The sequence below is a fragment of the Cetorhinus maximus genome, chromosome 13 (genome assembly GCF_964194155.1).
Source record: "Cetorhinus maximus chromosome 13, sCetMax3.hap1.1, whole genome shotgun sequence".
Classification (NCBI taxonomy): domain Eukaryota; kingdom Metazoa; phylum Chordata; class Chondrichthyes; order Lamniformes; family Cetorhinidae; genus Cetorhinus; species Cetorhinus maximus.
Genome location: NC_135891.1, coordinates 45,934,208 through 45,957,438, shown reverse-complemented (window position 1 = coordinate 45,957,438; position 23,231 = coordinate 45,934,208). Strand labels below are relative to the sequence as shown.

Below are 23,231 nucleotides of genomic sequence, written 5' to 3'. Positions count from 1 at the left end.
AAGATTCTTATTCTTCTAAACTCCAATGGCCTTATCTGTAGAATCGTACAGCAAAGAAGGAGGCCATTTGGCTCATTGTGCCTTTCCCAGCCTTTTTCCCAATGGCCCTACAATTGTTACTTTTACACATACAAATGTAATTCCCTTTACAAAGTTACAGTTGAATCTGCTTCCACTACCTTTTAGGCAGTGCATTCCAAATCATCATAACTTACTGCATAAAACGTTTTCCTCATCTCCTCTTGGTTCTTTTGCCAATTATCTTAAATCTGTTTCACCTAGTGAGAATATGTTTTGTACATATTACAATGTATTTGTTGGGATGTCGGTTATATAATAAACTCATAGTATTCTGCTACACACTTCCCATTGAAATGTTGAAAGGTTCAGTCCTTACACCAGACCATTCTGAGCTTTGGGGTCCAAATCTGTAATTGAGGCTCAGGATGTTTACAGAGTTTGTATATATCAAGAATCCCATAGGATGTACAACATCCATTTTACATGTGTAAATAAAGTCCAAATAAAGATGTGCGCGTCTTTTTAAACAACATATCTCAAAGCAAAATGACTAAAGCTGCAGTTCCCACTTGTTATATTTAAGTCTATTACTGCATCGCTTAGAAGGAAAAATTTAACAAAAAATACTCTTTCCTGATTGTGGATGAGATTTAAACCTTTTAAACCTGTTAGAACTCTAACCTTTTCCAGTTCTGACAAAAGGGGCAGAAGTTTCTGCTCCTGCCAACGTCAGGAATTATGGCAGGTGAGGGCACTGAATTTGGCGTGATGGAAAAAGTCTGGAATTTTGTTGTCTGACTTTAGAAGGTTAAAGGCGGGTCGAGTTTCCCACTGATCTGTGCCAGGAACCAATTTGCACTTATTTGCATCTCATGAATGCTCATTAAAAGGCCAACTCTCTGGAATTACTTTCCCCCCTCCAAGTTAAGCGGCCCACCGATGGATAATTATACAGCCGGGAAACAGACCATTCTATAGCTGGCGAGATTCACTTCATCAATTACTTCAAGGCACGTAGACGCTGCTTTCGCCTACCTTTAAGAGCATTGCTGCGAGATTTCGGGTGCCTGTCTCAGAAGCTGCACCAAGGCTGGACACAGGGGAGGTAATACCAGCGGGGATGGGGGAGATGGCAGCAGGGCTGGCAGGGAGGTGGCATGAAAGAGGAAGACAGAGGCAGGACTATGGGGTGGTTGAGGAACAGAGTGTAGAAGTGAAAGGCTGTCCTGGGGCAAGAATGATAAGACTGTCCAAGAAGGAGCCAGCGATTGTCCTGGGGCTGAAGCTACGCTTGTCAGGGGCATGTTGAAGAGACTGTCCTGGGGCTGTGTGGACCTTGTTAGAGGACTCTGCATGGCATGACTGGGTTGGTCCTGGGCAGGGGAAGGCCTGCCTGGGCAGTGATTGTCGTGCACAGTATGTGTGGGGCATGGTCAGTCACTTAAGGAAATTGGTCCTGGGGATTTTAGGTACTGTGAGGCAGAGGGCACAGGTTGGGGGAGCTATCTGCATCTTGTAGGTCGATAAGTCATGGGGTGGGTAATGAATGATCAGATTAGGGGTGGGGGGGGTTGTGGTCCCAGAAAGTCAGGGTGAATGTGGCCTCGAGAAGGGGAGGGGTCAGGTTGACAAAGGATTATGGGGACATCAAAGAAAGTATCAACATGGATAACGATGAGTTCAAGGGTAACAGGGATAGTGATAGGAGGAAGGGGAATTAGGTGATAGCGGGAGGTTGGAAGCTGGTCTCCCAGATGAAGGTCAGCAGCACCATTTTCAAGCTCACCTTACAATGAGGGAATTTGAAAAACAAGCTAGAAAAAAATTGATTGGGGAGGAGTCTCAGAGTGCGCGGGAGGAGTTCAGCAGAGCAAATCTTGGCTGATTGAAGGGGCACCAATAACTGTCTTGCTCAAACCATGGGGAGCATGGCTCAGCTGAGTGCTGGACTCAAGGGTCTAACACACAGTGAATGAGCTTGGTTCCTTTACTAATTGTGTGCATTCAGGTGAGAATCCATTACATTTAGGTGCTGAGATGCACATGGTCATAATTGGCATCCTTATAGAGGCAGGTCAGAATGGATGCAGGGTCAAAAATATCAATGGCCACGTCTGCTGCACAGGGGCAGCACGAGCCCTACAAACCTCCATTTTCCCAGTGCACTGGTCACGGCATTCAAGGTACCATAGATGCAGTCAGGCCATAAGTGCAAGGACAGGGTATCCATAATTGTTGTAAAGACAACTATAGGACAACCAACACAAGGCTGACTGTGGTTCCTAAGACTTGTGTCTTTTGACCTGAATTAAGACTCTCGTTATGAATGCGCAGTCAGGTCTGAGGGGAAAGATCAGCCACCTGTCATCCTCCAGGATGATATCATCCTGCAAGGGTTGGCCTTGATATGCGAAGTGCAGACTGAGGGAAAGTCAAGGGATGGAGAATGCATATTTGCCTTGTATATAGAGGGAGACCTTTCAACGGGAACTCCCATTGATTGCTCAATTGTATCCATTCACAGAAACAAGGAGGAGGTGCAGAATGCAGACTGCAGGCAACACTGCCTTCTTGATAGCTTTAATTAGAATGAGGAGAAGAAGGGCCCGTTACTGGCACAGCTCAGGGAAGACCATCACCCTGAGAAACAAGTGCTAGCAGGGCCCCAGGAAGACCCAACTGCTGATGAGGAGGGGCCAAATCCACAAAGACATTTGGTGCGACCAAGGGTTTATGGAAGATGCAGCTCATACATGGAGATTAGTGAAAGACAGTGCTGCATATTCCTTTGCTTGTCTGGGGATGTGATAGCTCAAATTCGCCACATTTCCATGAGGAACTCAGGCCGCACGGACTTGGAGGGCATCCATTGCTGGCTGCTCTGAAGGTTACGCTGCACTGAACTTTTTTGCCTGTGGATCCTTCCAGGGGACCTTTGCGGAATTTCACAATTGGCGACACACAAATGTTTAAGGGAGGTGACTGATGCCCTTTTCAATAAAGCTCAGCAGTACATGTAGTTCCACATGGTTGAAGCAAGCCAGGCTGCCCGAGCTGTGGGATTCACTGCAATCTCAGGCTTCCTGCAAGTGCAGGGCAACATCAGCTGCACACGTGTGACCTTGAGAGCTTCCTGGCAACAGCCTGTGAGATTCATTAATAGTAAAGGATTTCACTCTCTGAAGGTCCAGCTAATTTGTCATCACCGAAAGCAGATCCAACATGTTTGTGCCAGCTATCCAGGGAGCTCACACGACTCGTACATTTTGAGTCACTCCCAGGTGCCAAAGATATTTGAGGGAGATTGGCACTCAGAGGGTTGGCGCCGTGGTAATAAGGGGTATCCCCCCTGAAGACATGGCTAATGCTGCATGTTTGTCGCCCACACTGTGCAACTGCGGAGAGAAACAATGCTGCATATTCAGCCACAAAGTCCTTAACAGAGCAGACTATTGCTCCCTTAAAGACGCATTTCAGATGTTTGGACCGGTCAGGCGGGGCTCTCCAATATTCACCACAGAGAGTGTCATGCACATCATTGTTCACTGCATCCTGCACAACCTAGCGCTGCAAAGGGGGGATGTTTTGTCTCAAGGAGACATGGAGGAGCTATATGTCTGCTTGGATGAAGAGGGTGTTAAAGGGAATGAATCTGGAAGAGGGCGAGGACTCAGCCGAGCCCCATGATGCCATTACATGGGCACAATGTGGAAAATCTTTCCGTGACATCCTCATAGCCACAAGATTCCAGGAAGAATAAGGTGAAGACACATTTTGATTAATGCAGTTCTCTTCATGCTTTGATGCAGGTGATAAGACAACACCTTCATTGTCATCTTCAACATGTCACAAAAGATTAATCAATCTCTCAATGATCCAGGAGAAGGTATAAATCACCTTCAACCCTAACAATGGGGCCACCGCTTGAAGGTGCAGTAGCCTAGGGACCGTGTCGCTGCTGTGGGATGTGCTTAGTACTCCACATGCGCACATTCTTGAGCAATGACACACAATGCAGTCTTTTCAACCATGGCACCAACTCTTGGCATTCTTCAAGAGGCTGAAATGCTATTGCACATATAGATGCACTCATGCCAGTGTGACAGAAGCTTAGTAAGGTGGCTGTAAGAGGAAAAACATTCATCAATGGTTAGCACTTGACCATCTCAAATGGAGCCACATCCAGACAGCAACATCTCTCCAAACGCCAGCTCATGTGCATGATTAACGCAGAGGCTGCATCTTGATATTGAGCCCCAAGATGCCATTGGACATCAGAATGCAGTGATCTGTCACAAGACAGCATGGACACAAAGCTGAGAGTCAAGTTAGCATTGTCCTCACAGAACGTAGTTCAGCAGGACTATCGTGTGATCATTGCCAAACACTCATTACCCTACATTTGTCAGAAGCTTGCCAAGTTTACATCCTGCATTGCTTTGACATTTGGGAGAGATGTGGCCCAGTCAGTTTTGAAACAGCAGTCAATGATAAATGATTCCCTTCATTAATACTATTGAGCACCCAGGAGATGTGCCGGAGCATCGCTTTCATACCATTAAAATCCTCGATATTGTCCATCTCACAAAGGCCAATCCTCTCGTATGTACCATAAGTCAATGAGTGTACAGTCATACAATAAATTCCATATTGATTTGCATTCTGTGACTTCACAGAGGGATTCTGTGAAGCAACACTAAGCAGCCATTCAGGAACCAAGTAAGATCCTCACAGGTAAGTAGATGGCCTTATCAGGATGAGCACATACCTCTGACTTCACAAACATTCCTGCCTGGCAGACATTTCAAATGTCACCAAGAGGAACCAACTTCCATCACTCAGCGTCATGCATGCGGAGAATGGGAACTAATAAAGGAATAACGTTCAGCCTTAAAAGTGGAGCCAAAATAACATTGCTGGAAGGCATGAAAGGCTATGGTGTTCGATGATGAATACCACTATAACCAAAGCCTCACAGTTATACAATAAACGCCATTGCAAAGTGCACTTGGGTAAAAAGACTCCAATGTTGGTCATGACAAATACTTATAACATTTGGGTATCTGAGGGCCTCTCCAAACACAACTCCAGTAGGAACAGTGCATTCCGCTGGACCTGGGTCTCCAAGGCTGCTGCCACCCTTCCAATGGTGGCTTCAATGTGTTCGCATGCCAAAGTCACGACAGTAGACAGAACGTGGACAGACTCCTCCATCCTTTGTTCCAGTCTGCTGATGGCCTCTGACAACCCTGCCTGATGTTCCCCTGCCTGTCTCTGCATCTCCGACACTTCTCAGGGCCGATTGCAGAGGCTTAGCATCGAACTCAGACTCTGCAGGGGCCTGGTCTCCAGCAGCCCTCTGAGTGTCAGAGAGCCTGGCTGCCACTGCTTCCACCTGCTGTGGACATGTGTCTGTGAGGTGACCACCAGGTCGTGATGCCACACCTACTGTAGAATGAGGACCCGCCAAGGTGTGTGTATTTGCACTGGCAGCGGGTGCAGGTGAACGCAGTGACTGGTCTTCATCTGATGGTCCCTCTGCATCGTCATCCGAGGTGCTTTGGGGGCTGGGGCTTAGGCACTTCCGGGAACTCTTCCTCCGCCTTTTCTTGCTGGTGGCTGAAATAGAGAGAAGAGATAATTAGTGATTGGCTTGGCAGGCTCCTACATTATAGGTCACTCACAGCCATTGTCCACATGTAGTCGATTGTATATGATGATGAACCTCATAGGCTTGCTGGGAGAGTCTGATCTTACCTTCTGTGAAGGAACGATCTCTGTCCTCACCAGCCAGATCTGCAGCGTGCTCTTCATGGGACGAGAGTGCCCACAGCTCTGGGGTACCCCCTGCAGCCTTGGCTCTCTGCCGCTGATTATGGGCGATCTTGACCTGCACAAAGACAGGTGGATTGACTGTGAGCACTACAGATGAAAGAGCATTTCAGAAGAATGCATGCCTGCTGTGTGTGCTGAGCCCTCCCCAGCAAGGGATTAAGATGCCGTTTGTGCTGTATCTTACGTGAGGTGGGGATCTTAAAGTGGCTGGCAGACAATCAGTGCTGATGTCCCATCTGCTGGTCATGTGTGACATCTCTGTGGACTCGAACCCTTAGACTGCCTGATGTCTTTTGAGAGTGTGAGTTTGCAGTGAGGAGAAGGTTCACTTATCCTAGTGGAGTGCATCTGATGATTAATTCGCTTCCTGCACTGAAGGGTGGTCCTTTTCTGTTGGCACTGGTGATCTCCTCCCAGGGCGGCATGGTCTTCTTCTTATCGTGTCCACGGACATTCTATACATGGCCCAGCCAGAACTGGACACATTTTTGCGCCTTGTTGTTGAATTCGGCAAGATCTGCAACAGTGCAGAGTTCCTCTAGCGATAGGCATTGCAGGAGATGTTGCATAGTCTATGGCTCATTTCCACATTCACAAGTTGTCGGGCTGGTTGTATATCCCCATTTGCTTAGTGACGCCTTTGAACGACCTACACCAGTCCTAAGTCTGTTAAGGCACTTCCAGGTTGCCCAGTTGCAATTAGCTCCTGGGGGAAGGCTTTCATCCGGTAGAATTTCCATCGCTGGGGGTTGTTCGAGACTGGCGAGCCGGTCTTTCCACAAGGCGATGCGGGCTTCAGATGGCACGGTCAAGTGAGTGGATCTCCTGCTCCCATCCCTTGGAAAGAGGACCTCCCGCCTTTCCTGGACAGCCTGGAGGAGAATCCCCAGGGAGGTCTGGCTGAACCATGGAGCCGAGAGTTTGGTTCTTTTGAGCACCACTGAGAACCAGAATGAAACAACACACCTGGCCTGCAGCGAGTGAATGTCTGTGCGGGTGCCATTTAAATGTCAGGACCTTTGACTCCATAAGGTAATGGCAGGGCAGGCGACTTCTTGCCCACCCCACCCTGAGATTTGACGAGCTCCTTGCTGATGCATAACTAATGAGCTCGAAAGCGGAAAATCGGGCACAAAAACCTACCACGCCACCCAACGGGAATCACGCTGACTTTCCCGCCCGCCACCACACACAGCCTCCAGAGTGGAAAATTCCACTCAAGCTCAACAGCCTAATATGTTAAATCTCTTTCTTTCGCCACAGATACAGCCTGGCCTGCTGAATATTTCCAGCATTTTCTGTTTTTATTTCAGATTTCCAGCATCTGCAGTGTTTTGCTTTTGTATAAATGTCATCGGATCCCTCTTTCAAATAATCACATTGATTTCCAAGCTGAATATTCTGAAACTTGGTGAACTACCCTTAAAACTATTTCATTGTGTCAATATAAATATTGCTGATAAAAGCCCTGCTGAGTGGGTGGGAGTTTTAAATCTCTCCAGCTTTAAATGCACCACTGTCCTTGGGCCAATAGCTGACAACTTTAATGATTTTAACTTTCTCTACTCAGACAGATAAATATGACATCTGACACCTTACATCCACTTTTCAATTCTTACTCTAAATAAACGCCAAACAGAGGGACTTAGAAATCAAATCCACTTCATATTTCCCATAAGGATTAGGATATGGGAGCAAGTGTCCAAACACCTTAAAATTATGAAAGGTCATTTTGATTTTTTTTCCCCACGTACTGGATTTCCCTGTCTATTGCTAAAGTATGGTTTGGAACCCAGCATCACCTATACCCTGCACAGTTGTTTCATTGAGGTAATGTTAAATCAGTTGTCAACTCAGTCATGCGTGCTAGCTTTACTAAATCCCTTTTGAAATTTGCCGTTTTCTGATAAATTAATTTCAAGAGGAATTCATAAGAGAACTTTTTCTAAACAAAGTTGCATGTAAAACAAATTTCACTGTTTACAACTTTCTTATTCAAATGGAAATATTGAATTATCCATTCAGCATGAGGTCCTGATCTTTAGAGGGCTTGGGATAAAGAGGAAAGGGAATTGCTCCAATATTCAGTTTATTCAGTAAATCTGTTCGCAATTGGATGAAAAAAAGCACATGGGATTTAAATGTGTATTACAAAACTAGGAATTTAATTCACTAATCTCCAATCATTATGAGGCTTCCAAATTGGGCAAATCGCAAATAACTGGAACTAGTTCTTCCTACTATTTTAAAGGTACCAGCAGTCTATCGTCTTGTATACTAATATGCTATACAGTAATTTCTAGGCTATAACTGCTTTATGATCTAGTTGGGTCCATTATTCTTACGTCATAATTTGGAAATTGCCCAATTTGAAAAGGTTGTAAACTGATCTAAAATCTATGTTGTACTCCAGTTTGCAATGACAAACCTGTCATGGTATTTCCCTGTGCCTATGATGTTAATTTGTTGTTCTGCTATATAAAAAGAATGTTTCAATTGCTGACGTTTAACGTTGTTCCTTCAGTTAACCTCCAGATCATGTTTTAATAAATGGAATGAGCAGTAGAGAGAAAACATAGGAATTATTTCAGAATTCAAAGAGAGAGTTTTGCTGTTTCTTTATCTTTTCAAGTTGGGCAGTTGCAAGGCAGTTGTGGTGTGAGGTGTGGAGGCGTTAGGTTCCCAACCCCGATTTGAAAATCTGGCTCCAAGTATCTCTCAGTACTAAATTTCATAGAAATACAAAAGAAATGGAAAATTATGTTAACTGTTTAATATTTATGATATGTGAGGGACTGGGTGGTACAGTTAGTTATAACATTTGTTTTCTTCTTAGACTTGGCCACTTGATGACGTGTGACCATCCTTCATGTTGGGATGTATTCAAGGTCATTTTAGAGTTGGGGTTGCTTCAAAATAATATACCCAGCAATCAAAGGTGCATACAAATAAGGAAGATCATTTGGCCCATCGTAGCTCATATTAATTTTCAACTGATTCATACATTTCACTACTTGGATTTCAAGGCTCAGCCTCATGACTCTTCCTTGAACTGCTTCCAGGGCTTGAATGTTTCGCTTGTGTTGCAGTGATCACAACTGGACATTGTAGTCAAAGTATGGTCTGACTAATGCATTAAGCAGCTTGAGTCTGACTTCCTCTGACTCATACTCTACTGTTTTGGCAATACAATTTAGCATTTTATTTGCCCGGTTAATGGCTATTCCACAATGGGCATATCGGGTCCCAAACCTATGAAGATCCCTAGATCTCTTTTCAACTTCATCTTTATCTTTTTTGATACTGTTCACCAAAATTGAGTCAGCCTGTATGAGTGACTCAGTAATTGAGCCAGTATTCCAGAGCAATGTTCATGAATGACAAAGCTGCTGGCTCATTAATGAGAAGTTGGCCAAGCAAGTCAGTGGTCCTGGCTGGACGAATGGCAAGAAGCTTACCGATACTATATATGCTAATAAACTGCATGGTTTTAATTGGTTGAACCCCTACACACACGGGTCTCCTAAGCCTTGGCTCTTGTCAGCCTGTAGTGAAAGTCTTTAGCTGGATTTGGGTATATCAGTTTTATGTTCTTAATACTGAACAAACAAAAACTCTACCTGTGTGAATTTCTCAACAATATTTTTAGAGACTTGAAAGATTAATAATTCCTTCTTGTGTTCCACTGTGGCTAACCAAGAAATCTTGCAAGATCTGGATTCAGATCCAAAGTGAAGAAAAATGAAAATTACAATTGAGGGTTCCATCTAATGCAGATGTGATCCTGTAACAGAAAAGGTTTTGTAACTCAATATTGATTGGCACTAAATTGAAGTAACACCAAAAAAGGCCACAAAGATAGTTTTCTTTGGGGAATGGAAGTGCTGTACTAGTTCAGGTAAGGAAACTCATGACCCTGAGCAATAGGTGAATTAGGGAAGAGTAGAAGGGGTATATTTAGGTAGTCAACTTTTTTGCTCATGATCCCATTTGTGCCTCAATTTTAAAAAAAATGTGCTTATCATGATCACAAAAATTGATAACATTACATGAGGAAATAACCTCCTTATGTGAAATTGAACAGGATTTTCCGCATCCGCCCGCAGCCGCGATCTTCCGGTCTTGCCGCAAGTCAATGGACTTCTGGCTGGGGCACTGCCTCGCCCACGGGGGTCCCGCCCGTGACGGGGCCAATGACTTTGGTTTTACAGGTGTAAGGATGGCGAAACTATAAACATTCACTGGCGTTAGTCCATGAAACTGATAGAAAATCCTGGTATTTGCACATGTACAGTTAACATGGAAATGAAGAAGTTGTTGTCAGCGAATCCTTGTTGCTTCACGTTGTTCTTTTGAAATCCCTACAGATGGAAATCATCCAGAAATCACTGATTTGACACAAGCCTCCACTTTTTATGCCATTTCTTGCTGTAAAATCTTTTGAAAAAGTTGCACCTTGTAGAATAAGGTATAATTGAGTTTTTAACAGTGGACAAAGTCATAATTATCACTGAGCAATCTCTCAGGCACTGAAAATAATTTTACATATGGTATTTGTGTGATTTCATATTTTCCATTACAGAATTCATAGATTTTTAAGAATAAATATATATTTAAAAGTTTGTTAGTAATATTTCTACTTATACCTTAATTCCACATGTAGTACCATTCTTTATTTTGCTCTGTGTAAAATGATTTGAAAAGTGAACAATGATCAGTGATTTTTACCTCTTTATATGCTGACTGTGAGAATTCTTAAGTGTGATTCGGAGCTTAGCCTGCTTGATGACATCATTTATTGTACACAGGGATCTCCTATAGATGGTGCCAGGAGAATTTGTCAGGAAAAGAGATCAAAAGAGATCGCTATAGTTTTGTGGACAGCTTTTTTGAGTTCAGTGGCATGTGTCATCATTTTGCCATTGACCGCAAAATCCCAGTCAACAGTTGGCTATGTAATTTGGCCTAATTATGTCTTTTGTATTTCATATTCTTCTAGCTGTGTAAAATCCCATATTGGTTGAAAAGGTATTAAAAATGCATGCAATACACAATGCATAAATATTTTGTCAGCAAGGCTAATTTCTAGATAAATTAGAATGATGCAAAATATTTTGCTTCAGGCAAAAAAACTAAGTAAGCTGCATCAAAAATAATTTCCTTAATAATTAAATATTAATTTATCATCTTTGTTCTCATGATACAGTTCTAAAAGTACATTATAGCTGCTAAGATTTACTATCAGACGCGTGTAGTCTGTTGTTTGATGGAAGCCTGCGGTAAGATTATAAAATATTAATTTGTTGACCTGCATATTTTACAGCTTACAAAATAAAATCAGTGTGACATTTTGTCCTGTTGCACTGAATATCATTTTTTGAAGTCTGTACGTTTTAACAGATCCTAAACAAATATATTTTGAATAAATGAACTTTAATTTATGATAATTTTCTATCAGCTGAAATCTTTAATCTTTTGAAAGCTGTACAGAGATAAACTAAATTTGTTAAAAGAGAATGCATATTATATATGGATCTTTTTGAATTTAATTTTAAATGTTGTACATTGTACAAATCAAATACAATGTACTCTTTAGATAAAAGCAAAATACTGCGGATGCTGGAAATCTGAAACAAAAACAGAAAATGCTGGAAAAACTCAGCAGGTCTAACAGCATCTGTGGAGGGAGAAGAAAACAAGAGTTAACATTTCGAGTCCGTATGACTTTTCTTCAGAGCTCATCACTCTTTGTTTGAAACTCTATATTGTTTAGCAATTAGAAGTGATAGTGGCCAGTAGTAATCTGCATTTTGTTTGGCAAACCTGCAATAATAGTATCACAAGCATTATTCATTCAGTGTTGAGAATCATTGTACATGATAACGAGGTACCCTAAATTGACAGATGTTGCTAGCACAGAATTAGACCCAAAACTAATTACCATCCATGATCCCAAATGAACAGTACATATGTTGTAAAAGAGCAGATAGCCTCAAGCTTTCTAAAAGCAGTAATTTAATTGTATGATTCAGAAAAAGATTTAAACCATTTGAACAATGCTGTTGCAATTCATGATATAAGCAGAAGTATTGAATTAAACTATTCCACAATACCCGTTAATTGCTGTGTAGTTAGATTTTTCAGGTGGTCATAATTAAGAAATGATAGAATATTAGAATTTTTGATCTTCTTTCTGCATTGGGGGGTATATATGCTGTGGAGATTTTTAACTAAAATCCTGAAATTGCAGTGAGATTCTGCCTTGTTGATATCCAGCATTTCTCTTTAATTTTTACATGGAGCCTTTTCCAACTGATGAATGAATACTAATTATTTATAGGACACCTTAGTGCATTGAAATGCATCTCTGAAAGAGTGCAGTGACGTTTTATGTAGGTAAACATGTGTATCAGCCACCTTCCACAAACAGGAATCAGCTAAACAATCAGGAATTTCCGGAAACCTTGTCATCGGGAATTTCAGGAAACATTGTCGTCATGTATAAATCAAAGTCGTCTTCTTTGATGAAGACTGACTTGTATTTAGCACCATATAAAAGTACATGATAGTCTTTCAGTGCATAGTGCTTGTGGAGGGAAAACGCACCCAGAATATTTAGATGAAATTTTAGGCTGGCCTCAGGCTCTTGGTTTGGGCATGTATCTCATGCACATTGCCAAAAGCAGGTATATTTTTTTTTTCTAACCCATAAACATCGATGTGTGCCCTGCATCAGTAATGAAGTGCATTTCCTCTATTTGTGAATATTAGTGGAAGAAAGTTTTATTAACACACCATATTTATGACCTTTTGCATGGAGTCTGCTAAATTAATGCAAAATTATGAGCAATTCTGTGCTGTAAGTAAATTTGTACTCACTGGGAACTGGACTGAGAATGTGTTTCATTTAACACACTTTCATTTGTCAGTTTAGTCCTAATTTGAACTGAGCACACCACCAGGCCTCACATGAAACTGACATTTAATTTCCCACATGAAAAGCTGAATGATACTGGCAACTTAAGGTTTTGTGTGCAGTGGAGGCTCCTGATCATTTGTTACAAACTTTGGGGCTGCCTTAAATATTCTCCTAGGTTCACTAGTGCTGGACCTTCCCATGTGGTGGCCATGCACTAAATTTAGAAGTCCATTTATCACATGATAGCTAATCCAGGGGCATAGCAATTTTGTGATCTGAACTTGATTTTGTCTCTTTCACTTGTGTACTCACCTGCACTTTTCCTGTAGGCAGACTGAAACCCTTTAGTGAGAAGATGAAAGATGCAAATTAATGAACTGTTTGAATTTGCAGACAATAAGTGAATGTACAAAGTAACAGTTGAAATCTCAGTTACTTTGTTTACATTACTTCCCTGTTTGTACGTGACAAATCCAATAAACCATGCCACATTGTTCCATGTGAGTCATCTAACTTTTTTCTGGACAGCCTTCTGGCTCTGATCAGTTCTGAAAATGGGTGACCTTTTCCTCAAAAGGCTAAGGTCTGACCACGGAATGAACTGGGCTGACTGGCCATTGCATGTGTCCCATTATCTTTTTATTCTCTCTGCTCCCAGAAACTGGGAGGGCTGTCCCATTAAACTTTGGCTTCCTTCCCTGTTCTGTGATTCACCAGTAGGTTTGTCAAAGGAAACAGCTACTCTCCCTCCCATCTTGGGGTGTGGGTCCCCAGACATTATTCCATGCTGTTGTCAAAATGAATCATCCTGACTTAACATCTGAAATTTCATTTTCACCCATTTCCAGGCATGAACCAAGCAGCGTAGCAATACCTTCCATGCTTAATCTGATGGGTGAGAGGACCATGTGAGATTGGCCCTTCTCCATCACCAGGAAATAATAGCCTATTGCAGGTACGAGTTGTAGTCCAGGAGGTAGTTCATAGGAGGAACAATATTGTCCAATTTGGACATGTTCTTGTCTCGCTACTCACTGAAAAATCTGGGCTAGGCAAAGGCCCTTGCAACCAGAAATTGGCATATATGGCATATCCATTTTATGCCAGGTTATAAACAAATGGCATACCAAGTTCTCCCCCACTGAGTCTAGGAAGAGTCAATTGAATCTTGAACTTCAGGTTGAAGTGGTCTGTGAATGGTAACATTTGACAAACTGGCTTAGCTATTGGTGAAAACATTTCTTGACTACAAAAACAGAAAATGCTGGAAGTGCTCAACAGGTTAGGCAGCACATGTGGAGAGGCGTTTCTCGCTACACAGATGCTGCCTAACCTGCTGAGTCCAAAACTTTCTGTTTCTATTTCAAATTTCCAGCATCTGCAGTATTTTGCTTTTCTGTTTCTTGACTTTAAGATTGCACATCTAGAATTTTACTGCTCAGGGTGGTACGGTTAAAATCCAGAGTTCACCATGTAGGAAATGTAGGAGTATGTATATAGTTGGGATAAAGACTAAGGGGGAGATGTGTAATGGGTTAACATCAGGAGCACCTGATACTGATGCAACTACTGATGTAACTATGATGCAATGGCACATGATGAAGAGACTGAGATTTGGTGAGAAGTAGAAGTTCAACCTTGTGTAGAGTACTGAGATGTATATAGATGTGATAGAGTTTCATCTAAGACCCCAATCACTACATGATTGGGTATTAATTCATCTCTGAAGATCCTATAGTTGTAATTTTTCATGAGTCTGTACAGGTCATTTATAAATCAGTCCATGGATTCCCCAGGATTTTGCCTCCTCATTAAATTTTGCTCGTTCAATTATCATTTTTTTTCAAACACTGAATGCCTGGAGAGCTTCCTTAACTGAGCTCAAAGAATAATTTCATCTGCTTTGGCCCCTACTTTGTAGAGTAAAGTATTGGCCTGTCCCTTCTGGTCCTCCTTATGTAAACCTGAAGCTGTTCTGTATCTGGAGAATTGCTTCCTCCAATGTCGCAGAGTTGAGCCTGTTGCAAGCATTTAATGCTTCAGAAAGGTTCTAGGAGTGGCAATGTAGACTTCATGCTCACCTTAAGCTCTGGTTCTGTTACTGTTTCAGTAGTTTGGCTTGTAGATTGTGACCTGTACTCACTGCTATCTAGATATCTGTGTGGCAGCTGGCATCTGCAGCACCCACAGTGCTCTTTTCTCAGGCGAGTCTTCAATCTTTTTTCTTCTTGTCCTTTTTGCAAGGATTTGTAGGCCTTTCAGGTTTGTAGTTTTCCCTTGACCCATATCATATCACTTCATAGGGTGAAATTTTATAATATTTGTGAGGATGATATCTGAGCAGAACATTGCATTGGGTTTGAGACCTTTAACAAAAAGTCAATGAAGAACAATAAAATTAAAATAAGATATCCTGTAGCATGAGGGAGACTGTGGCATAGTGGTATTTTCACTGGACTGGTTTTTCCAGAGACCCAAGGTAATGCTCTGGGGACTAGGATTCAAATCCCACCACAGCAGATGGTGAAATTTGAATTCAATAAAAATCTAGAATTCAAAGCCTCATGACGACCATGAAACCATTGCCGATTGTTGTAAAAACCCACCTGGTTCACTAATGTCCTTTAGGGAAGGAAATCTGCTATCCTTACCTGGTCTGGCCTACACGTGACTCAAAACCCACAGCAATGTGGTTGACTCTTAAATGCCCTCTGAAGAAAGGGCAATTTAGGGATGGGCAATAAATGCTGGCCTAGCCAGCGATGCACAAAAAAAATACACAGTTGAAAGGCATCTAGCCTCTGATGTGGGCTGCCAGGAGAGCAGTAGAGTTGCAGCAAATCCTTGGTCATTACAAAAAAGTTAACAGACTCAAATGGTCACTTTCAATACTGCCCATTGGTGTTCCTTAACAACTGGAGGTTCATGCCAATTGTTTTGAGTGTGAAGGCTGCTTTGGTTGGTACGTAACTGTTGTAGCTAGCTAATGGATGAGATATATATATTTGTTAATAGAGGACATTGCCCACAATGCTGAATTGGCTAAAGGTGCAGGAGGAGGGGGGGGGGTGTCACAATTCATGATGAGCCCATGCCCAATCCCGTTGAGGCAGGAAGCACACAAGCTTGTTGCTGCCTGCTGATCTGAATCATTGTATTGTTTAGCCAGAGGCAAGCTGTGCTGCTGGCTGGCTGAGCACTCAGCAGGGGCCCAGCAGCATGCATGGCTGGCACGTGACCCACCTAGCCTGCACCTCTTAAACACAGCCTGTGCCTCTTAAAGGAGAACTGCAATGATTGTGAGGAAGCTGCTGCTGACTGTCTCCAGAGGAATTTAATGTATGGATGTCATGAAAATATAATAACTTTCATAATATTATTGTGATTTATTGTAAAAGTGGGTTAATAGTGGGGTTTGGATTAGTTTCTCTGTGTATGTGTGTGTGTGGGGGAGATTTAATTGAATTGGAGACAGTTGGTCTGGAGGTTTTGAGTTATCAACAAGAAGCTAGGCTTGAAATGCTAAATACGTAAACATAGCTGAAGCTTTAGAATGCGAGGTGTAAGGAAAATTTGCATTTTTAGATAAATTAGAGCAGTTTGAATTTCAAAGAGACAGTAAGTGTTACACCTAGCCAGAAGAAGCCAAGCCAAACAGTGTGTTTATTTTTCCCAAAGGTTGTTGATAAAATTAGTACTATGAAAGATTTATATTACGAGAAAAGTAAAGTTGCAAAGGCATATTGGAACAATGGAATTTGCATTAAAAGGGAGAAACAAGTATAAAGGAGATGAAGCTGTGTAAGAGAAGACATTTTAAGATCTAACACAAGTGTGAAAAGTCTCCAGCCTCTGTGCATCAAGTTACTGTCTACAGGAACGGAAGCTGAGAAAATTCATTTTGAGTGCGACTGTCCAGGGTAATGTGTGGCTTTGCCTTGTTCTATTTAAATCTATTTGTTTTTACTGTTGCCTTTATGGAGGTGTAATTGGGAGTCAGGTTAATTAAGGGTTTTAGGAGTTATTATAGTAGCAAATTGTAGACCTATGTATGTGCTTGAAACCTTTTCCTTTGTTAATAAATGTTTAATTTAGTTTTCTAAAAACCTCTTAAGTCGCGGTAGTCTTATTACTTCTGAATTCAAGGCACGCATCTCAAAATAAAATACAATTTGCAAAGCAGTTGTGACCACGTGATCAAGTTTCCCTTGTGGATTGGATCCACCTGGCACACATCATCTGCCACATCATAACAATGGAGAAGCATTCCAGATGGAGCAATAGGGAAGAGAGAGGGGTTTGAGAATCTTGAATGTAGGCCTTAGCCCAGGAGGTTGACAGGAAGAGAGAGGCCAACACATGGGTGGTCAAGGTCAGTGAATGCATTTTCACATCACATCTCCTACTCACCACATCACACTGCTCATTGCACCACAGTCCCACCACTCAACCGCCAGCAGTCCCTGACACTCAGGACACACACCTAAAACCCAGATTCGCCACCTCACCCTCACAACCCTTCCAATGCTACCAACCTTACACCAACTTCTCGCTGTCTCCACACACCGCCAGCTATTCTGTTGTGAATGGAACATCATCCAAACAGTGTGGCGCACTCACTGACATTTTACCCTCCCTCTTGCAGGACGAGATGGCCTTAACAGGAAGGAGCAGAACAGAATTGGAGGAGGACAGGCACACCTGCATCCCCTTAGTCTGCTAGTGGAGCCTGTGCTCCACATCACAGCTGTGACAGACCCTGGTGTAGAGTCAGGCTCTGGATGTAGTGAGTCAGAGGGTGATGTTCTGCTACAGGGACTCGGAAGAGGACTTTGATGGGGTCCCTATAGGATAACGCTGATGAACATGCACACCAAGATACTTGGTGCATTGGCAAGCCCATCAGACAGCCTGTTGTCACTAGACAGGAGCATGGAGTCTGGCTCCAACCTGGCATAGGGCTTTTCAGAGTCCACCCTTTCCAGCTTGGAAGTGGTGGTCAACTCCATGACAGCATTTCTGGATCCAGCTATGATGCAGTATCTGGTAGCTGCTGTCTCAGCTTCTATTGCAGCACAGGCAGAGGTCACTCAATGTTTGAGTGCTGCAGTGGAGCTTAGACAGTGTTTATGAGATGAATGCTTCCTGTTATGTAAACTCAGGCTGCTGCCATCTTGCCTGCAGATCGCAGTGTTCAAAGAAGCTTGCAGGCTCTTGCAGCAGTCCAGCAATTTGTACCCCAGCAGATCACTAGGATCACTGTCCTGGGGAGTGTCAGTGGCTCCGTGGAGTACAAACATGTTGTTGTCTCCCAGGATGACAGCATTCATGCTGCCACCACTAGCACTCTACCAGTGCCCTTACTGTTGCCTGTCAGCCACCCATACTGAGGCGGTGCAGCCCAAAGCTTGGCCCTCAAAGGTGACTTTTATTTCATGATTTTGGCCAAGAGGGCACTGTGATGAGACAAGGCAGAAGGATTGAAAGGTAAGGAATTTTGGAGCAGTGATGCTGAGGGGTTGATTTCCGGCAAGGATTGCTCGGGATGAATGGCCTATTTCTGTGTGGTATATCCTATGTAATCCTAAGGAAACCGTAGTCTCAGCTGGCTTTAATGATCAGCCCGTTCAGAATGAGAGGTCCCAGATGGCTTCCCCCTACTTTCTTCATCTTCCTCCTCCTCCTCCTCCTCCCTCTGTGTAAAGCTTCCCCCCTCTGCAGTCTCAGCTCCATCTCCCTGTGGTGTTGCAGACCAAGAGAGACTGTAACTACAGCCTCTATAACTGCAGCAGGATTTCTGTGGGCAGGTCGCTAACTTCTCAAACCTCCCCATCAAGAGGCAGCAACATTCCCTTCAGAATCCAACAAAGTCACTGAATGTACTTCCATAAACTTTGCAAGAGGAAAAGTAAGTTGAAAATACCTCAAGCAGCAATTTGGACAGCTGGCCCTTTAAATAACCTAGTAGGCGAGCCTCCCCCTTTTGCAGCTGAACACATGTTCAGCTGTGATTGACTGGGAAAGGGCATCAACTGAACCTACATCGTCCAAGTTTACAGCACGTTTGCTGCTTGAGAGAATGTTTGGCATCACAATCTGTCGACTGTCAATACTTCCAGTGTACATAAAGAATGCCCATGCTAGCACCTTCTCAGCATAGGGCGGTGGGCAGGCTGCACCTCAAATGGCCAGAAGCATGCATCTGCTATTTTGAAGGCCTTCAGCTTCTGCATCGCTGGCTCCTCTGCCCCAGCTGCCCTGAAGGTCTCCGCTTTGGCTCCCAGCAATCAGTTGAGTTGTGAGAGTGGCTCACACAGATTTATCTTCCTGGTATTTCTGTCTCCATGGGGAAACACCTGGCCTCTCCCTAACAGGTCAGTCTGAACTAGAACTCACCATTAAAAGGTGAAGTCCACAACAAATTAGTCTAGGGCACTGGAGCAAGTATACACAAAAGCATTCATTTTGACAGGATTTTATATCATTTATAATATTGAGTTGAAAGACATGGTCCTTATAGCCTGGTAGATAGAGTCAGGAAGTCATTAGATATACATTGGGGGCTATTTTGCTGGAAGGGTGAAAACAGGCATGAAGTGGCTGCTATGCTAATAAGACATGCTTGCTTGAAAGACTGGTTTTCATATGCAGTTTTGGACCTAACTGCTGTTTACCATAATTTGAATTTGCCTGGGGGAACTAAAATAAATAGTTGTAGGTTTAGCTCTCAAAGCTCTGGCTAAAAGCAAATTTTGTGGAGCAGTATACGTTGGTTCATCGCATCCACTACCACTGAAGGTGTGGAGTACACTGGCTGAAACACATCTGCCTGTTTCAAGATGGCTTAGGGGTCCAGGGAGAAGGCTCACGGATGCAGCATTGGAGACTCTAGCGGAGGAGGAGGGCTGTTCCATACCCACAATGGGCATGGTGTCCACCTTGCCCTCGTGTCCCTCTTTCCTGCAGTGGTTGGTGCTTCTCTATCTGGCACCATGTCCTCTCCAATCCCTCTTCTAGACCTAGGGGGAACCTAGCAAGATGCCCGTGAACAAGTATTCCGTTTCTCCTGGTGACTCCTATAAGGGAAAACAGCACAAATACTTACTCTTTAGTTGATGTCCTCAGAATTTTCAAAATAAATGTTGATAGAGTGTTGCTGAAGTCCTCACTAACTGTCCCAAAAGTCTCCCATGTATTTCAAGCCACCTCTTCGAAGAAGCAAGTGGACAGGGAGAGCTGAGCATGACTTTAAGTAACACACAGCAAAAATTGTTTACTCTTACTCATCTGATTGCTGTAAGGAGAGGGTTAGCCACCAATATGCTGTGCAGCCTCTTTAATTGACTATCAGCTCCTTAACGATCCTCAAGCAGCCATTTCTAGTTTGTGCTTCAACTCCTTTAACAAGATGGCATCTTGTGCTAAATGTGGCCTAAACTCATATGCCAGCTAAACTGGCTTTTGCAGAACTAGACCCCAGCTTGGCCCTTTTGAGGGTCTTTAGTGCTTAAAGTATCTAGGGGAAATCGCCCTTTTATCTTTTATACTGTAGTTCAACGAATGCAGACTGAAAATTCAGCTTCTGTTTAAATCCATTATATTTACTTTTGTTAACTGAATCCTTTTAGGTGATTATTTTTAAGATACTGCATTTTATTATATCTACATCTCAAAGTACAGTTCATCACAGTTATGTCATGTTTATATTGTTCAGGTAGGAAATTGTTTTACTTTCTCATAAAACAACACACTTGACAATGGCAACAGGGGGTACATTGTAGAGTATTTGACTAGTTCAATGCTTAACAACAATGTAGCTGTTCTTTACACACTAATGCTATTATTGTATATGTTAGCTTTAAACAAATTGTCTTCGATACATATGTGCAGCAAACAGGAAAAACTCTTAACAGGAACTGACTGGGTTATATTTAGGTGACGTTAATGTCCTACAGTGGTTGCTGAAAACCCAGCATTATTTTATTAAAAGTTCCACCTGAAAACATTGTCAGTGATATAACTTCATTTTCTACACCTATTTATAATGTGTTCTTTTCCCAACATAAAAATATTTACTCAATGCAACTTGCAAGTTCAAGTGCAGAAACTCATTCTTATATATCTAGTGTTTCCATTGTTTATTTTTAAGTTGAGCCCCTACTGCTGTCTGTCATTGAGAGGCGTATTCCACCGACACTGGCTGAGAGAGTTGGGTGCCTGAGTTCAAAGGACACGCCTGTTTTCTGCACGTTGTAGCTGTAACAGGAAGCAGCTATTATTGAACTTGTCAATTCGAGAGTGGTGTCATTGAGCAACCCAGGGAAAGACTTGCAGCTGAAATTTACCAAGCACTTTGTAGTAGCTTTTATTGTTTGGGTTTATAGCCAGTTCTTCATTGGCTGTGGAGCCCATAATTTGACAACAAAATCTGATGATTTGAAAAGGCACCTGATTCATTTTTTCTGGAGTGGGGAAAAATACAGAGCCACTTGAAGTACTTTTGCTCTGTGAAACCTCTGTCTTGAAAATTAAGGTGGTAAAAATCTCACAAGTGCTAACAGATGAGCTTCATTTACAATGTACCAGACCAGCAGGTCGACTCAGAAGAATTTGACTTTTCGGCACTTTTTGATAATAGTCACGATGAAGACGTGGCCACAAAAGGTTTGTAAGCAATATTCATCTTTTGTCATTTTTTTAAAAAAGCATAATCTTTAAAGAGTTACGTTTCGCGCTGTCAGATATTAGAAGACTGTAACAGTAACATGAGGCACGTGTGTATCTGACCTGCTTGTTTAAGAAGGGTTTTAAAAATCAATTGTAGACTTGTAAAAAAAAGGTTTCTTTTAATTTTTCACAAAGAAACTTGGGGAGTACAGACTTTGATTAGCGGTAATTAGACTATCAGGTGTTTAATCATAATAAGAAACCCAACTAACCTAAAAACATAGTGCAGTTGATCACATCTTATTTATGTCAAGTAGCTCTCAAATAAAGTAAATCAATTCTAGCTAAGTATTACGCTGAGTAAAAATGGCGCTAGAATGTGGATGTGTGACTGTGCTCGCAATACACTAAAGTAGTCATGTATTATCATTATTGATGCAACATTTCTTTCAAAATGTGCTGTCTTGATTAGCATAGTTCCTCACTGATGGATACAGGCTGTACAGCAATGGTAGCTGAGTTTCATAATGGACAGCCACATTGGTTTTTACTTCTGGGAACATTTCAGTTAAAACCCCAAGTTTGAGATTGAAGGTTGCCACGTGGTTATTGTCTCTTAGGTTTGCTTATTTCATCGGCTGCCTGTTGAAGACTGTTCTGAGTAGAAGCAAATTTGAAACATAAACTTGGTCAATTGAACAGTTTTAGCATTGAAATGCTATTTGCAGAATGGGATTGTTCATGGTTGAGTGATATTAGATTCACACATTGTAGAGTTTTTTGTGTTGTCATCAGGCCAGGGAAGAGTGCTTTTCATGAAGGTTATTTGCTGCCCTCAGGAAAGTTGGTGAGAGTAAGTGCATGGCCCATTAATAGAGGGTATAATGAGCTGTCTATCCATTTTGTGCTCAATACTTCATACAGTTAAATTTGTATTAAGCAGGTATGAAGGTAGGTAGTGGAGCCCGCTCTTTCATAACTGCCTCACACTTTCAACAACGCATATATTTTCTGCAACCAACTGTCATTATGAAACACACCCATGGAAGATATTACTGGGATGTGGTAAAATAACTTTTGGAAAAAAGGGAAAGTGAAGTTTAAAATAAATGACAGCACAATTGCTGATTTATGTAAATCTGAAATCCTGCATGTGAACCCCTGTACTTAACTTTAAAGAGTTAAAGAGCAGATGGATTTCCATTCAAACGTGAACTATTAGAAACAACATTTCATGTGTAGATATTATTACATTGACTCTACACAGGATATTTTGTTTATTTGTAACTGACAAAAATATAAAATCAGAACTAACATTAGTTATCAAGACAAAATGTGCGATTGCTAGCTGTAAAACTAATGGAAGTGATTATAAATCTATGGGACACCAAACTTTTCCTTATTTTGTTGCCTGGTAGCATTTAAATAGAAATGAATACCCCATGTAATATAATTTGGAAAAATATGTCTCTCCTGCCCTCCAAGATGCTTCCCCTGTCCGCAACACTGATCATGCTGAGTTACAATACCCTGGGTGCTAGCCATATCGACCCTAGGTGGTCATTGTTAATGTGAGCTAAGATATTGAACATTGGCAGTATATTTGACTGTATGGGTATTACACTCAATTCTGTCTATAGCCAATGCCATGTGCATGCACAGTCCAGGTGAGGCCAACTTTATCCTTCCTACCTGTCTTCAGGCAGACTAAGATTAACAAACTTAACATAGGCCAGTGATTGAAATTGGAACCTTCCTAGTTTCTATACAGCACAGTTTTACATTTGTC

General features: G+C 42.2%; 1 protein-coding gene across 3 annotated transcripts in view; it reads left to right on the top strand.

Annotated features, from left to right (window-relative positions):
• LOC144688593 (nuclear factor of activated T-cells, cytoplasmic 2-like) overlaps positions 1 to 23,231 on the top strand; it is a 174,374-nt gene that overhangs the window by 5,792 nt on the left and 145,351 nt on the right. For 2 of the 3 annotated variants that reach the window (XM_078555352.1, XM_078555351.1), the window contains exon 1: positions 21,069 to 21,439. The exons of the other annotated variant lie outside the window; for it this stretch is intronic. In XM_078555352.1, the coding sequence (XP_078411478.1) occupies positions 21,337 to 21,439 (103 nt within the window). In that variant the 5' untranslated portion in view covers positions 21,069 to 21,336. Of the gene's footprint in view, positions 1 to 21,068; positions 21,440 to 23,231 lie in introns of those variants that run through there. 3 annotated transcript variants of the gene reach the window in all.